This window comes from Saprolegnia diclina, assembly GCF_000281045.1.
Source record: "Saprolegnia diclina VS20 unplaced genomic scaffold supercont1.52, whole genome shotgun sequence".
Taxonomy (NCBI): domain Eukaryota; phylum Oomycota; class Saprolegniomycetes; order Saprolegniales; family Saprolegniaceae; genus Saprolegnia; species Saprolegnia diclina.
Window position 1 is genome coordinate 161086 of NW_008246119.1, and position 16029 is coordinate 177114.

General features: G+C 58.8%; 6 protein-coding genes and 1 pseudogene across 8 annotated transcripts in view; 4 read left to right on the forward strand and 3 right to left on the reverse strand.

Annotated features, from left to right (window-relative positions):
- Positions 1-434: 434 nt before the first annotated feature.
- Positions 435-1673, forward strand: SDRG_12746 (hypothetical protein). The gene has a single exon (XM_008618828.1). The coding sequence runs from the start codon at positions 462-464 to the stop codon at positions 1623-1625; it is 1164 nt and encodes a 387-aa protein (XP_008617050.1). The 5' UTR covers positions 435-461; the 3' UTR covers positions 1626-1673.
- A 2168-nt stretch (positions 1674-3841) lies between these two features.
- Positions 3842-3916, reverse strand: SDRG_12747 (annotated as a pseudogene). Its single transcript has one exon. The product of its transcript is annotated as a tRNA-OTHER (tRNA).
- Positions 3917-4219: 303 nt separating this feature from the next.
- SDRG_12748 (hypothetical protein) lies at positions 4220-5802 on the reverse strand. Its single transcript, XM_008618829.1, has 7 exons — positions 5418-5802; positions 5247-5372; positions 5119-5202; positions 4985-5075; positions 4829-4939; positions 4634-4782; positions 4220-4585 (listed from the first exon to the last, which is right to left on the reverse strand). Exons 1-7 carry the CDS (start codon positions 5765-5767, stop codon positions 4300-4302), a joined length of 1197 nt encoding a protein of 398 aa, XP_008617051.1. The 5' UTR covers positions 5768-5802; the 3' UTR covers positions 4220-4299.
- Positions 5803-6162: 360 nt separating this feature from the next.
- On the forward strand, positions 6163-7434 carry SDRG_12749. 2 transcript variants are annotated; one of them, XM_008618830.1, is made up of 8 exons: positions 6163-6217; positions 6262-6436; positions 6478-6558; positions 6616-6732; positions 6789-6851; positions 6895-6981; positions 7024-7269; positions 7312-7434. In XM_008618830.1, the coding sequence occupies exons 1-8, from the start codon at positions 6168-6170 to the stop codon at positions 7357-7359; spliced, it is 867 nt and encodes a 288-aa protein (XP_008617052.1). In that variant the 5' UTR covers positions 6163-6167; the 3' UTR covers positions 7360-7434. The 2 variants fall into 2 exon arrangements, with proteins under 2 accessions (XP_008617052.1, XP_008617053.1); XM_008618831.1 differs by having other exon boundaries at positions 6895-7269.
- A 489-nt stretch (positions 7435-7923) lies between these two features.
- On the forward strand, positions 7924-11702 carry SDRG_12750 (hypothetical protein). The gene is made up of 10 exons (XM_008618832.1): positions 7924-8062; positions 8107-8608; positions 8650-9762; positions 9811-10049; positions 10093-10162; positions 10210-10875; positions 10928-11041; positions 11086-11277; positions 11321-11461; positions 11515-11702. Exons 1-10 carry the CDS (start codon positions 7965-7967, stop codon positions 11671-11673), a joined length of 3294 nt encoding a protein of 1097 aa, XP_008617054.1. The 5' UTR covers positions 7924-7964; the 3' UTR covers positions 11674-11702.
- Positions 11703-11968: 266 nt separating this feature from the next.
- On the reverse strand, positions 11969-13214 carry SDRG_12751 (hypothetical protein). The gene is made up of 2 exons (XM_008618833.1): positions 13053-13214; positions 11969-13003 (listed from the first exon to the last, which is right to left on the reverse strand). The coding sequence occupies exons 1-2, from the start codon at positions 13150-13152 to the stop codon at positions 12015-12017; spliced, it is 1089 nt and encodes a 362-aa protein (XP_008617055.1). The 5' UTR covers positions 13153-13214; the 3' UTR covers positions 11969-12014.
- A 516-nt stretch (positions 13215-13730) lies between these two features.
- Positions 13731-16029, forward strand: part of SDRG_12752 (hypothetical protein) — a gene marked incomplete at its 3' end in the record, with an annotated part of 7963 nt that continues 5664 nt past the window's right edge. The window contains exon 1 of the mRNA XM_008618834.1: positions 13731-16011. Within this exon, the coding sequence (XP_008617056.1) occupies positions 13822-16011 (2190 nt within the window). The 5' untranslated portion in view covers positions 13731-13821. The remainder of the gene's footprint in view (positions 16012-16029) is intronic.

The following is a 16029-nucleotide window of genomic DNA, read 5'->3' on the forward strand; positions in this document are numbered from 1 at the left end:
TGCGAGTATATGAAGGTACTCGTCGTCCGCTTCCGCGAAATCGGGTATCGAACCCTGCCTCTACAGAGTGACAAGCTTGCGCTTTGCCACTAGGCTATAGAATTGGCTCTTGCTTTTACGCTTTGCAGTCCCTACTGTTGATTTTGTTTTGACGCCGGTCGTAGAATCGCAGCGACCCTTTACACGACCTGCGCTGGACGCGCGAGACAGAAACCCTACCCCTGGCCAAAACCAACCCCCCGAACAACGTGCATCCGTCGACGACACACGGGACTGAATCGACAACGGCGCGTCATTGATGGGGAGAGCCGGATACTATGCCGATCTTCCAGCACCAACGCCTCAAGAAATAGCGAATCCTGCGCGTGCTTGTATTCTAAGTTGATGCTGCGATCAGTCGGTTTCCAAGCGCGTGACGCTTCCCTTCCACACTCGGACGATCTCACTTCGTCCTGCTCAGCATGCGCTCCCTCTGCTTGCTCACGATTCTTCTCTCGGTCACACTCGCTACCCTCAACATCTCGGACGACGAGCGCCATGAGCTCTCGCGTGACTTGACGCTCTGGCAAAAGAAGTTTGGCCACGACGACCACGTGCGCGCGGCCATGAAGCTGGTGCGAGGAACCTTGACGACCGACGACCTCCTCCGGCGCTTGAAGGCGACCAAGGACCAGCTCCCGACGATACGTGCGGCCAACCCGCACGCCACCTTTAGCCACTTGACCAAGTTTGCGCTGCTCACGGACAGCGAGTTTGCGCGGTTCGTATCGGGATCTGCGTCGGTCGTCACGCCGTTGCCTGCTGCACCGGCATCGACCAATCGATCGAATCGCAGTGCAACTGTCAGCGGGAACGCCTACTCGGTCGACTGGACTACACAGTCGATTTGCGTGCCGCCCGTCAAGTTCAAAGGCAACTGCGGCAGCAACTGGGCGATCGTAGCGGCAGCAGCCGTCTCGTCCACGCACTGCCTCACGACGGGCGACGCCATCAACCTCTCGGCGCAACAGGTCTTGGGCTGCTCGTACCCGGGCGGCACCGACGGCTGCAAAGGCGCTGGCTTTGCGCAGCATGCGATGCAGTGGCTCGTGTCGCATTCGGACGCGTTGTGCAGCGAGTCGGCGATCCCGTACACCTCGGGCGAGACCGGGTTGGCGCCGTTTTGCAGCGACAGCACCAAGTGCGCCGGGGCTTTTGCGCTCCAGGCCGGCCCGATCGTTAATCTGCGGGGCGAAGCCGCGCTCACAAAGCAGCTCCAGTTGCAGCCCGTCGTTGCGTTCGTAGCGACGCCCAACCATATATGGAAGTCGTACCGGGGCGGCATCGTCACGTGGTGTCCGCCGACGGTGTACGTCGACCAAGCCATGCTCGTCGTCGGCTATGGCACCCATGATGCTGGCTTCAACAACAATACCTTACTCCCTTTTTTCAAGCTGCGCAATACGTGGGGCACCAACTGGGGCGAGCGCGGCGACATTCGGATCTTGCGCGGTGAAGGCAACGACGAAGGCATATGCAAACTCGCCGCGAACCTTGTCTACTCGACGCTTCCGCCAATGGGCGCCAGCAAGGCGACGCTTCCGCCAATGGGCGCCAGCAAGGCGACGCTCCCTCACCAACCATAGTCATCGACCTGACATGTGCGTGCCACGTAGGACGTTGTAGTTTAGTCGTCCAGTGTTGGAGACCAAGTGAAGTGTTGAGACTATTGATGACCTTGGTTTCGTCGAATGTTTTAGCAAGGCAGCGACAACAGGTTGGAGCTTCGTGGGACGCATGGGGTCATCGAGTATTTAGAGGTGGAGAGAGCTCGTGTGAAAATATAGAAAAATGAAAGAAAATGAACAAAGGACTTCTCATAACACCAGCGTCCGCTCACACCGTCTTGGAATAGCAACGGCGGACGTTCATCAAGAGCCAGCAACTCAAAACTCAATTCGAGCTTCTGGCCGACATCCCGAGTCAACGGACGTGGTCACATACGATCATCAAAGTCATTTGTGATGTCAACTTTGAAAACAAAGTAGAACAGAGCCAATACTAAAGAATTTGATCCTGTATAAGTACGGTCTTAATTTCCAAATTGACCGTAAATTCTACCATTGCTGCGTTTGCAAAAGTCGGTGTTCCTCATGTACTTGCATGCTAAACACGCCTGACACCGAGTCCAGTGGCTTGATTTCTGCATGGCGCGTAGAAATCCGCATAATACCACGTGTTTCCGCATAATTTTGAATGAGTTCGTACGAGCTAGCGTATATTTACGGTAAAACCGCTCGTGATAGCGTGAATTTGTCGTGTAACACCATATACCCCTTTTACATCACACGATATCAAGAAATGCATATAGTGTGTGTACTGCATTGGCAAATTCAACCTGAACCAGGCCAAAAGAAGGATTTTCGGACCGAAACGTACGCTTCAATTAGGCTTTTGCAGGTGGCACCATCACAGACTGGACAGGCCGAGCGACCAACGCCAATGACGGGCTCTTGCAAGAGCGCAGCACGATGCTCTCTATCGTCATCCCATAGTCCGTGAGTATTCCTCAGGCGTCGACGCACCAACGCTTGGCAAAAGGTCATGCGACAGCAGCCCTCCTCACGCAGCAACCTCCACATCGAGCGTATCCTTCCTCGACCAAGGTACTTCATCGTTCTTGATGTTGAAGCATTGATGGGCCGCGCCAGATTGTTTCCAGGCGCGTGACGCACCACCGGTCAGCAGCTTTGTACATGCGAGAGCTTATGGCGCTCGTCGGCCGAGATGTGGAGCGCACCGATGGTCGTTGCGCTCGAGAGAAAGAGGGCGCCGATGGCGGCCATCGAGAGAAGCACCCAGTCAAAATACATTGCACGCCACCCGGCGAAACGTGATCTTCTGCGGTTGAAGACTTGACGCTCTGGCAACAAAAGTTTGGCCACGACGACCACGTGCGCGCGGCCATGAAGCTGGTGCGAGGAACCCTGGCGACCGACGATCTTCTCCGGCGCTTGAAGGCAGCCAGCACGACGTTGAGCCACTTGACCAAGCGTACGATGATCACAGACAACGAGTTTTCGCGGCGGGTAGTGACGCGACGTGCTTGTGCGATGGGCCGCGACATCGCGCTGCCGGCAGCCAACAGCGCCGCGCTCCCGACCAAAGCCAATCGCGACGATGTGCTCACGCACTGCGTCGACCATTGGTGCAAAGCCGGTGCTATGCTCTACACCCACATCGCAAGTCAAAAAGTCGCAATGCTCGTGACAGCGCAGACTCGACGATCCAGACTTCCAAATACCACGGTATCAAGTCGATAATATATACTGTTGTAGATTGGCAACGCTGCGGCGGACAACGGGTGCGGCCAAGCACACCAGCTGCAACGCAAAAACGACCTGTGCCACGACGTGTGTGCTTGTGCCGCCGACCGTGCACACGCGCCTCCAAGCGGCGGATGTTTTGATTTCCAAACATGTATGAATGAATATGGATGCTTTTGTCATGCAGATCTTACCGCCCGGAGAATGCACGACATGAGAGGTGCTAGCGTATCGAAGCAGATATATACATGCTGTGATATTGGAGCTAGTAATCCCCTTCCATTTGGTATACACGTTCTATACCTGCTTGCCACTAGCTAGCTATATGTACAGCACCAACATCTATGAGCCAGGTCTACCCGGTGCATCCTAGCTGCTGGCAGGTGTTGAGTGAAGAAGAGAAAAAGAGCTTTCCACGGGCATTTTGCTTGGGTTCGAGGACCCTTGCGCCATGCGCCAGACATTATACGCGGGTGCATATGGTCCAAATAGATGCAATGTCCTTTGAACCACACCCGCGTAGAATCGGAAAGTCGTGGCACCACCGGGGATCGAACCCAGCACCAACTGGGTTTTACACCAGCGCCTTAACAACTAGACTACTAGATGCCACTAGATTCCTCACGTTCGCAGTGCCTACTGTTGATTTCCTTTGCTGGTGGCCGTACAAAGGCACCTCCACCCTTTACGCGCTGGCCTGGCTCGAGAGAAACCCTAACCCTCGTAGGAACCACCAACCCATGCATGCGTCGACGACACACAAGACAATATGGACGGTGCATCCTTCTTGGTTGCGTGCTCTGAACCAAGGCAGTGCGGTACCGGGGCAAATGCCACAGAGACGCGCTTGCTCGGCTCTTCTCAGCCGTTGACTTGGCGACCGCAGAACTTGGAAGCCCCGGACGTAACCAAGCTAGCTCCAAAAACATCCGCAAGTTTAAGCCCGATATCACATCTCGACAAACTCCTAAATCCAAGGACTAACTTGGACACACTATGTCCATGTGCTCCATACGCTCACAGTTCCGTGAGCATCGCCCGCGTACACGTCGCCCGAGTCCGCATCGTACGCCAAGCACGTGGGCAGCGTCGAGAGGAGGATCGTCGCTCTCTGCGCCGCCATATCGCGCAAATGGCTCGGCCGCACGCGCAATTCGGCGCCACCTGCTGGTCTTTCGATGTGCACGTAAGGTAGCCGCAACGTACCAGCGACGGGTACGCACGAAACGATGACGTTGTCAGCGACCACATGGTGGACGCTGCCGGGTGTCTCGTGGAACCTACCGCCGTCATATGAGACCCTCGTCCACAGCCAACTGCAAATATACGTGGAGAGAAGCGACCCCGAGATGGAATACACGCGGACCGACGCCATGAGGTCGATCACGAGGAAGATCTTTGCGGTGGAGACGAAGGCAAAGCCACTTACGGGCACGTGCCGGGTTGCGGGGATCACGACGCACTTGCTCGTAGTCACCTGCGAGACCATGCATCGACGGGTTCTTGGATCGTATACTGCGTACGTTGAGAACGTGGAGGTGCTCGTGCTCTTGCTTGTACACGAGCATGTTGTCGAAAAGCTCGATCAAGACGATGCGCTGCCGCCGCATGGCTGGCGCGAGGTGGACAATGACCTAGAGATACGCCATGGGAGGGATGCGAAGGCCGCCAAGGAGGACCTGGCCCGTGTCAATGTCGAGCACAGACAACGAAGGGGCCAGTCGCGATGCAACGCGAGGAGTGTCCCATTGCGCCAAGAGCATCCCCGGACTAGAATGCATGCGTACGGATCTGCAGGCAGCGTCGTTTGTACCTTGTCTTGACCTCGCGCATGGGCACCGCATTGTCGAGCGTGTAGAGCAGCGCATATGTGCGCAAGTCCCAGAGCTTGTAGCGCCTACGTCGTCGATGGTACCACTCGCTTGAGAAGCAACGACCTACATGTCTGGCGTCGACGCCGTCAGGATCTTGCTGTTGGCCTCGTCAAACTCGACAAATCCGGGCCATCGGAGCGACTCGCCGACGAAAAGTCCTACGCCTGGCGATGGCGTCTTGCGCAACGCGTGTCTACGTTGGCCATATTGCATGCAAGTCGGATGAAGAGGGACGCACCGATGACTCACGGACCGGCAGTGCAACTCGTCCGTGACGTCCTTGTCCCATGTCGCCGTGAGCACAATTGACGCGTTCAATGGGTTGTAGTAGATGGAGCGCACGCGCTCGCTGGGCGAGAGGTTCATGCACGCCGTGGTGTGTCCGTGGATGGCAAAGCAAGCACCGTCGTCCGTACGACAAAATACCATGTTGCCGCCAAGCGTGAGCTCCGCGACCGCTGCAGCCTTGTGCACTGCCACATGGCGTCGCAGACGGGCCGGACGCAAAACGCTACCATGCTCGTACAGCGACAGCTGGGACGTCGGGCGGACCTGCCGCTCGAGGAGGTGCTGGAAGATGTTGCTCATCCGTGCAACCGCTTCAATCTCGCAGTCCGGATACGGGATTCGAAAGATGGTGTTGCCGTCTAAACAAACGCAACTCGGTCTGGTCGGCTTCGAAAAAAGAAGCCAACACCCAAGGAGATGACGATATACATGCTATCCGCTACCCGCCTACGCCGTTCTAGCAATGCTTGCACAGGGCGAAAGCGAAGAGGTTTCCACGATGGTCTCCTGCCTGCTCGTCTCCATCCAGGGCACACAATGTACCCATCGAGAGGTGCCCGCGCTCAAGGCGCGTTCTTCTAGCTTGAAGTTGATACCAATACAATAGTCGTCGTACTGTTCACGCCTTCAGTCTAAAATCACGTCACACTTCTCGGATTTGAGCCGTCGTATCCGGATTCGTATCATAAAAACAAGCCGCATGAAGGAGCCAGGTCACGGAGCGAAGCTGCGCCGCAGCCCAACGATCGGGTACGACGTCGCCGCCACCGTACGAGGCCCATGCACTTGGCTAGCGACTGCAAGCTGCCTGGAGGCTTTATGATCGAGGCGCGGTCGCTCTGCAGCAACGATTCCCGCAAAGATGTCAACCAAGATACGTTTCTCATGGACGACGCACTGGGCGTCCTTGGCATCTTCGACGGCCATGGCGTGTACGGCGAGCTCTACTCATCCAAGGCCAAATCGCTCGTAATATGCATCTCGTCGTACACGCTCTCATGCGACCGCAGGTCCAGGCGTACCTCCAACAAAAGTCCGACTTTGATGTTCCACGTGCGCTCTCGGGCGCATTCCTGCGAGCGCACCTGCACGTACCGGCCTCTGCTTCGTCTCGTCGAAAAAGCAAGCGATGGTTTTATGTGCTGTAGCTCGTCGACGCCATTGCGCAAGACCGCAACAGCGGCACGACCGCGCTCGTCGCTGCCATCACCCCCACGCGCTTCTACTTTGCCAACGCCGGCGACTGCCGGGCCATCGTACTCGAAGTACGTACATACCTCACGCGACGCTCGCAGGAGTCGATGTTCTTCTCTCTGCGCAGGACGACCCGTCCGGCTCGGTGCTTGTGCATCAAGTGACCACGGACCACACGCTGCACAACCTCGTACGCTTCCAGCCGTCTCTCGCGCGCACGACGCATGTGGTAGGACGAGCGCATGCGCGTGCTAGACTTAGGGCTGCCTTTCCGGGCCCTGGGCGATGGCCGCATCGTCGTTTCACACCCAACGAAATCGGTGGCCCTTGAAGTCCCGTGTTGGCGCACTGAGTGAACGTAGATGACGCAAACGCCGAGCCGGAGCCTCGGGGACACGCACCTCTTGCCCCGCAATGGCGCGTGCGCCGTGCCCGAGATCTCGCAATTGGAGCTCACGCCGCAGTTCCGCTGGCTCGTCCTCGCCTCCGACGGCGTCTTTGACGAGCTCACAAACGAGGACGTGGCAGCGATCCTCTCGTACTGCAACGACCCGGACACGGCGTGTACCGAGATCATCCTCGCTGCGCAGACCGAGTGCGAGCGCAAGGTACGCCACTCACACGTCCTCGCTACCCACACCGATGCGTAGGGGATTACGCACGATGACATCACCTGTGTGTGCGTCATGCGTGCATGACGCGACTCGAAGCGTTTGCAACACGTTATAACAGACAATAAGACAATAAGATCACATTGCATTTAGCAGCGTAGACCGAGTTGTAGTCTCACCATCGCATGTATACCGCCTGGCAGCTAGTAGCTACCGTCGACGCTGCTTGCGGCGCACCCGGCATGGGTCTACAGCCACGTCTCTACCTCGTCTCTACCTAGCGCTAGAGTGTCGTCCGACAGTGCAGTCCGTAGCGATCTACGGCTTCGTCAGGCCATCTACCTACCTTCAGCCAGGCCGACGTTTGGATGGCCGTCGATAGGAGGTAGCCGCTGTACAAGCGTCGACGAAGGAACCGACAATGCCCACGATATAAGTCGACCTAGACAAGCTGGAGCCATCATGAAGTGCGCCTGCACCACGTCCTTGTGCTGCATGAGTGAGAAGCACTACTTCAAGTACGAGACCACTAGTTCGAATGGACGACCCATCGTTGTTGTCCGAGCCCGTCGAGCAACCATTCGCGAGATAGCAAGCCGCGGTATGTTCCTTGGCCGGCTCGTGCGAGACGCGCAAACATTGAGTAACGTCCTCGTGGAGGCAACGGCGAAACCGCGCCGTAGGCGGGCGGGATGGAGAATGACCTGCAGCAGTTCATCCACACGGTCGAAGCGAGCGCCAAGAAGATCCTCAAGGACCATGCAAAGCGCGTGCACCTGGAGGCAGCGCGGTACCTACCGCGTCGTCTTCCTCTTGATTACCATGGTCTCGTAGGGACCGCGTCGAGCGCGCCCGCGGGCACAAACCCGAGCTCGCACCGGCGTCGATATCGCGGGACGAGCTCAAGGCCACGTACGGGCAGTCGGTGCTCATCGTACCGGCGCCCAACAATTCGCGGCCCGAGACGATGCCGGTGCTGGCCTCGCCGCGCGTGACGGCGGCGCCCGTGCATCCCATCGGGCGCAGCGATCCGGTCTTGCTCCCGGCGCTGCGCAAGCAAGAACTGAAGGAGAAGGCGACGGCCAAGCTGCTGCATTCGCCGCTGTACAAGGGCCTTGCGAGCAAAACGCCGTCGGTCAAGGCGGCACTCGCGCAGCTGAACGCTGTCGACGACCTCCGGACGCTTGGACTTGGACTCGCACCGGCGCGGTCGACGCATGTTCACGAGCACAGCACCGAGCGCCGCATGTGCAACGCGTGCTGGGCCGAGCCCATGAAGCGCACGCGCTGCGAGCACGGCCTCCACGGCAACCCGCGCGACCTCGTCGACGTGCAGGTACCGCCAGTGTGTGACACGTTCGTTTCGACTCTTCATAGGGCGCCATGAGCTGGAACATCGACGACCTCTACCACAAGTACCGCGCCGAGGCCGAGCGCGAAGCTGCGTACGCGGCGTCGGAAGCGCTCCAGTCGACACACGACGTTGCCGTCGTCCCGATATTGGCCCGCCACCCGCTCTATACCAAGTACTTTTACGCCGTCGACCAAGACAACCAGTACGCGCAGCACCTCTCGCGATCCAAAAACAAGACCAAGCAGTTCGTGTTGAGCGTGCACACGGTGTGGCTCTCGAACCTCGACCATTTCAACGCCGTCTTTCACGGCGAGTCGGGCAAAGGACTCGCTCGGCGTCTCGACACGACGTCGATACAGGACGGGTACTCGCAAATCCAATCGGTCTCGGCGCACTGCGCCTTGCAGCACTCGGACGACGTTGGTGCGTCACCGCTCTTTCGCGCTGGCGCCGAAATGGCATGCGCGCCACCGCTCGCCACAACGACGCATGCGCGCGCCAACAGCTTTGTGCAAACAAAAAGCCCGATCGACGATCATGGCCTTGTCTCGCTCTCAGTCCTCGCGTGCGGACGCATGGAGTTTCTCGGCACCGTGCCTGGCACTGTGCCGCTCTCGACCTTGCCCGGTCTCTGGTGGTGCAAAGAACCGTTCACGCGCCCCGCCGCCATGTACCTCCGTGACGCGCGTGTGTCATCGTCCGACACGATCCTCGTCCACGTTGTGCTCGCGCTCGACTCGCCGTGCCTCTCGCCGCGCTGGTTTGCGTGGGTGCCCGGCTCGGTCGCGGCCGCCGTCGAGCGTGAGATTCTCTTTGGTTTTGGCCTTGTGCCCGCGACAACGGTTGTGCTCTTCCGGCCACCGTCCGTCGAGTCGCCTCTCGACACCTACTGGCCGTCCCCGGTGCTTCTCGCCAACGGCTGGGATGAGCATGCGCCCGAGATGCCCGAGTTTAACACGATTCGCTTTCGCCAATGGCTGCGCTACGCGACGATACCTCCGAATTTCGACTTGCGCGCTAAAGCGTACGGCATTCGGGGTGGGTACTTAAACCGCACGGGCCTCAGCGGGCGCTTCTCGTGGCATTCCGACGACGTTGTCGACGCCGAAGACCTCGTGCGCGTGCGTCTGGAGAAAGTGAGATATATCAGTTCTGAGTTTGCCTTTTGACACGTCGCATGGTAGGACTATGTGGTCGTGGCCGAGAACAAGCGGTCGCGCGGTAGCAACGACCCCAACATGTATACGCTCGAGATGCGCCACGAAGCGATTGAGGCGGTGCACACGAGTGGCCTTCACGCATTCCTCGCCGCCAAGCAAAAGCAGCGTGAGGAAGCGCGTCTCCAGCAACAAATGCGCGAAATTGAAGTCAAACTCCAAGCTGGTCGCTTGGCCTTGGACGCCAAGCGTGCCGAGAAGCGACGGTAGACACCCCGTATATGCATAGGTATGCCACGACGACGTTAGGTTGGAGGCCGAGGCGCTGCTCAAGAAGGAGCACATGCAAGCAGAGCGCGATGGAAAAGCCGCCATCGACGTACCTCCATCGATTCGATAGAGGAATCGTGACCAGGACTGGTGTAGGCGTCGACGGTCGACGAGTGGCGGGACCGCGTCGCCCACTCGGTGCTGCTGCGCGAGTGGAATGGCTGGGAAGAGCGTCGGCACGACCCGACGCACGTAGTCTTTTACCACCACAGCAATCCAGAGCTCTTGAACGGGTCGTCCTGGGATCCTCCGCCCGGCTGGCCGCTCGACAATGAAGACGAGACACCGCTAGAGGCGCCATTATCAAGCAGCGATTCCCCGCGGTCCCTCCTCTCGGAGCCATTGAGAGAACCGAATGACGAGACCAAAGAAGACGAGGACGTGGCGAAAATGGCCAAGCAGCTCGCCGAGAACGAGGTGTTTCTCGAGCTGCTCCGAGACAAACTCGGCCTTGTCGCCAAACGCAAACGAGCCAAGACACATGCCAACACACACGACGACTCGTCGTCCGAGAGCGGCGACTCGGAGAACGACGACGACGATGGCATTGCCGCGCGGGTACTGCGGACGCTCGAGCGCGAGCCTTCGATCCAGGAGACATCGACGATGAGTGTGAAGCGGCTTTTGCGGCTTCAGATCACAAAGGAAGCGACGCCGACGCAGCCGGTCCGACCCGGCGAAGGCTGGAAGCGACTCAATGTCGCCAAGCTCCCGAAATCGTTTGCTAAAAAAGTGTACGAGCCCAGCACGGCGACGCCGCCGGTACGTCTCGCAATACATCTACCGCATCCCGCATAGTACTGCGCTGGTGTAGCCGACCGCTGTGGGCCCCAACATTCCGTTGGTCGCGGGGCTCATCGACCCGGCGAAAACCGGCACGTACGAGCAGCCCAACGACGTGCCCGACTTTCGAGAGCTCTTCGTGCCCGTACGTGCGATCCCACACGGCCTGTGCGCCACGCTTGATGCTAGAGCTTGGAGGCCGAAGTTGTCCTGATGAACAAGCTGCTGCAGTCGCAGGCCAAACGCCAAACGCGCACGAGTATCGCCGACGTCTTTGCGACCGCCGATGCCGACGACGACGACGAGCCGCTTTTGCCCGAGTCGGAAGCCGACAACATTCGCAAAGCGGTGCTGTACACGCGCAACAACAACGTCAAAGAGGTAAGCCATCGTTGCTCTCTTCCGCAAGCATGGGCGCTCGTAGCTTGAAAACATGCTGGATCTCGGCGTGCACGTCAACGCCCAAGACGAGAACGGCAACTCGCTCTTCGTCCTCGCGTGCCAGCAAGGCAACAAGAACATGTGCAAGTTCCTCATGCGCCGGCGCTGCGATACCACCATGCAGGTCCCATATTGCATATCGTCGTCTCATCCTCGAAGCTGACGATGATGGCGCAGAATTTCCGCGGCAACACGGGCTTGCACTACTGCTACGAGTACAAGTGGACCGAGCTCGCCGAGTACCTCAAGGAGAAAGGCGTCCGCGACGACATTCCCAACGCCGACGGGCTCATGTGCTACGAAGGCATCTCGTCCGAGCACCTCGCAGCGCTGTAATTTAATTACTTGAATTACACTCGGATGCCTCAAATCACATGCATGATAAGCTGGCGGGCCTCTACGACGAGCGGACGAGCGGCTGCGCACGTCAGCCGACGCGGAGGTACATAGACACGAGCGCACTTGGTTGCTATCAGCTGCGATCTGACGACCGCTGTCGCCAGTGTACCGTAGTTTATGCTGAGCTTGGCGCACCCAATACGCAGGCGCAGGCTCATGGCCTCGCTTCACGAGCTCCGGTTAGCTTTCTGCGCGCGGGCGGGTGCCTTCATGAGTGTCGACAGGTGGTGGTCAAGGCAAGGCGATAGTCTAATGGAGCCGGGTCTCGGAATATATTCTTAATACAAATCGCCTTCGAAGAGGACCTCGTCCTCCTTCTTCTTATAAATCTGGTCGCCTTCGTGGAGCGAGTGCTCAATGAGGTCGGGGTTCTGGTGCATCGACCGGTTGTTGGTCGTCGCGGGGCGCTTGTCGCCAGTGAGCGGCGTCATGACCTCTTCATAGTCCTCCGACGCCTCTTGCTCGCGCATCAATGCCGTCTGCTTGGCGCGGTTGCGGACCTTCGAGCCAAAGTGGACGCAGGCCATGAGGAGCGCGACGCCCGCAAAGACGATGGCCGTGACGGCCGGGCCCGAGAGCTCGATACCGGGCGACACCTTCTTGTGGTAGAAATCCCACTGCGTGTCCCACGGCGCAGAGTCAATGCCATCGCCGAGGCAGCACTTGAGGTTCTTGCCCCAGAGCGCGTTCGTGCGCGTGCACTGCCCAGACAGGCCCGTGCACTTGGTCGCGAGCTTGTCCCACGTGTAGGTCGCCGACTTGTCAAACGTGAGCTCGGTCGAGAGGCAGCCGGCAAGGAGGATCGCCGAGCCTTGCTGCGCGCCGTAGCAACCACCGTTAATCTGCTTCGAGCCCGTAATGTTGATCGACGTCGCGATACCTTCCATCTTGACGTACGTCTGCTGGACCGCCCAAAAGTTCTTGCAATCCGTCGACGCCATGAGCAACGCGCGCAGCGGCTTCTTCGTGTTGGGCGGGTTGCTCGTGTCCGTCACACTCCACTTGAGCGTCGGGCCATAGAGGAAGCCACAGTCTTCCGTCTTCGCCGGGTTGGCCTCGGCGTTGCAGCTCGGCATGACCTTGCTCTTGGACGGCGACGCGTAGCAGCAGCCGTTGGAAACGGGCGTCGAGTAGATGGCCGGCAAGTTCTGCACCATGGTTGCGTTTGTAAAGTTGAGCGCAAGGCCATCCGGGCCTGTCGCCGGGCGCACACACGTATACGGGCACGTCACGCAGCCGCCGCCGAGCGGCGAAAAGTTGCTCCAGCCTACCACGTTGCATGAGATCGCAATGCCACGTCGCCATGCGCATCGTACCCTTGAAGTCGACCGCGACTTGGTAGCCCGTCGACTGGTTCCACTCGACGGCGCCGGCGAGGGCTGCCGTGAGGAGGACCGAGATCGTCTTGCGCAGCATGGTGGCAAGCCGTGGGTCGTCGAAAATTAAAACTGACTGCTGGCCGCGAACGGGTGCCAGCGTTCGTTCGAATATCGGTTAAACCTTCGATATAAAACCGAGATAAACCGTCAAGAATCTCCTTTTTTGTCGCGTTAAAGTCCAGCCCCACCGCGTTAAACGTGAATGATCGGCGTCACGCTGGCGCCAATTGTTTCGAACGCGCTGTAATTTTACGGGCTCGACTTTACACGAGAAGCTCGATGCCAGTTTAAAAAAATATTTGTACTTGCATTTTGTATATAAGGCGGAGAAAACCATTTAAAATTATGACCCGAATGGTCGGTTCATTACACCGGTACGAGACATTGCGGCGGCGAAAATTTAATCCGGTCGCCAGTACGCATTTTTATTCCTTTTATAAAAAATAGCTGGATATTTGTATTCCCGTAAAATGAAATACCGCGCCGGTTCTTAAGAAGCGGGGAAGACGGAATTGCCAGAAATAAGACAAGGACCAAGCCATTGTAACGATGCGCCTCCAATCAAATCGCTTGCAATGAAAGAGCCGGCGCCAAAGCAACTCAAGTAGGGCAATTACCGGAACAAGCGCCAGGCAGGGCATAGGCGAGCGTGGGACCACGCCAATGATGGGAAGCCAGCCGCCAAGACCGATGGCGACCGACTGAAATGACTCGAATAAAGTATGCAGGGACCCGAACGGCGTGGGCCGATCCACCCAACTGCTCATTACATAAAAAGCTTGCTCGAGTCCACTCCTGCCTACGTCTGGTCGTCTTCCCCAAGATGGTCGAACTGGGTATGCTTGTCTCGGGCATCGTCGGGGTCCTTGGCGGCTTCTCGGCGGCGCTGGCCGGCTGGTCGCCGCTGTCGCTCGGCGCCCGCCCGCTCTTTGTGCTCTCGCAAGGCCTCTCGGTATTTGCGATCGTCTTTATGGCGATCTACTCGCCGCTCTCGTACGTGACCAACACGTCCGAGGGCACGGCGCTCGGCGTGGCCGCTGGTGTCGGCGCCGGCTTGGGCCTCGTCGCCGCCTTCCTCACAGTGCTTAGCCCGTACTTTTTGACGGCTGCGACCGGCCTCATCATTGCGCCGTACCTCCTCGTGCTTGACGACTCGCTCGGCCACCTCTTTGAGGGCCAGTCGTCGTTTGCCAAGCAAGAGTTTGTCGTCGGCTTTGCGCTCCTCTGGTTTGTGCTCTTTCTGTCGCACTCGAAGACGTCCGACACCGAGTGCCACCGCTTCAAGTACGTGCTCTTTAGCGCGATCACGGGCGGCTGGCTCTTCAGCGACGGTATCTTCCGCCTCGTCTTCTCGAACCAGGCGCCGCTCTCCAAGATCATGTTTGGTATTATGGGCATCCCGTACGAAGGCGTCGTGTACAGCCTTAGCGAAGGCATTTCGGACAGCAACAAGCTGTACGTCATGGTCATCTGGGCCGGCACGGCGCTCCTCGGCGCGCTCAACCAGCTCAGCATGCGCTGGGGCCTCCTCTGCTACAACAAGGTGGGCGCCCACGTCGGCATGACGTCGATCCACGAAGACACGATGGACTTGCCGTCGGGTGCCGCGGCCTCGGCGCCGTTCATGCACGAGCGCACGCGCCTGGTGTGTGAGAACTGCTTTGCAACCGTCCCGGCTGGCACGGCGTTCTGTACCGAGTGCGGCGAAGCGATGCCGACCGAGGACCACGTGCCCAACGTCTCGATCTCGCAGGCGCAGATGCCGTCGCTCGCGATGGCCGCCGACGGCACGACGCCCGAGCGATGGCAGCAGATCCCGAACCGCGCGTACCTCTCGACGACGTCGTTTGTGGACCCGAAGAAGATGACGGAAAACAACACGGAGTCGCGCTCGATCCGCTTTATGGACGCGGGCGACAAGCCGTACGGCGCGTCGATGAGCGGTCGCCCAAACCACTACGAGCCGTCGTTCCGGTCGTTTGCCATGTCGACGTACTCGATCGCGAACCGCGCGGCCGAGCCCGTCGAGACGCCCAACATCCGCAAGTACAAGATGTCGGGCGGCGCAGCGTTCCACTTGATTTACTTCCTCTCGGCCATTGCTGGCATTGTGTGGCTGGCCTTTCTCATTACGTTCTACCCGCGCGAGACGCCGTGCAGCGTGTCGCAGCCGCAGCTCTCGTGCTCGCTCATTGAGCAGAGCGTCAAGACGGCGTTCAACTGCACGCCGAGTACCAACCCGCAAAACATCAACATCCAGACGCAAGAGCCCAACTGCATCAAGGCGACGCCCGGTGGCGTGTGGTTTTGCTACGTCATCTTTGTCGGGTCCGAGTACCTCAACTTCTTCCTCGGCCTCTTGTACAACTTCTCCATGTGGCGTCCGATCCGCCGTGGTGCGCGCTACCTCAACGACTTCAAGCCCGCGCTCCCGAAGGAGCAGTGGCCGACCGTCGACGTCTTCTTGTGCCATTACTCCGAGCCGGTCGTCGACTCGATGAAGACGCTCAAGAACATTCTCGCGATGCAGTACCCGCCCGAGCTCCTCCACGTGTGGATCTGCGACGATGGGTACACGCGCTCGGTCTGGGACGCCAACAACCACTTCAAGGTGACGGTCAACACCAAGAACATTGAGCAGTGCGGTGACATTCGAGGCGACGTGGCCCGCATGATGCACGAACGCGTCGTCGGCCCGGTGCAAGACGACGCTTCGCTCAAGGCGTGGCGCCGCCAGCACTCGTCGGTGCGCGAGCTCAAGAAGGATGGCATCAAGGGCGTTCAGCGCCGCGATTGCGCCGTTGGCTCGTTGAGCGATGACTACGACTACCGTGATCGCGGCCTTCCGCGTGTGACGTTTGTCGGTCGCATGAAGCCCGAAGAGCACCACGCCAAGGCCGGTAACATCAACAAC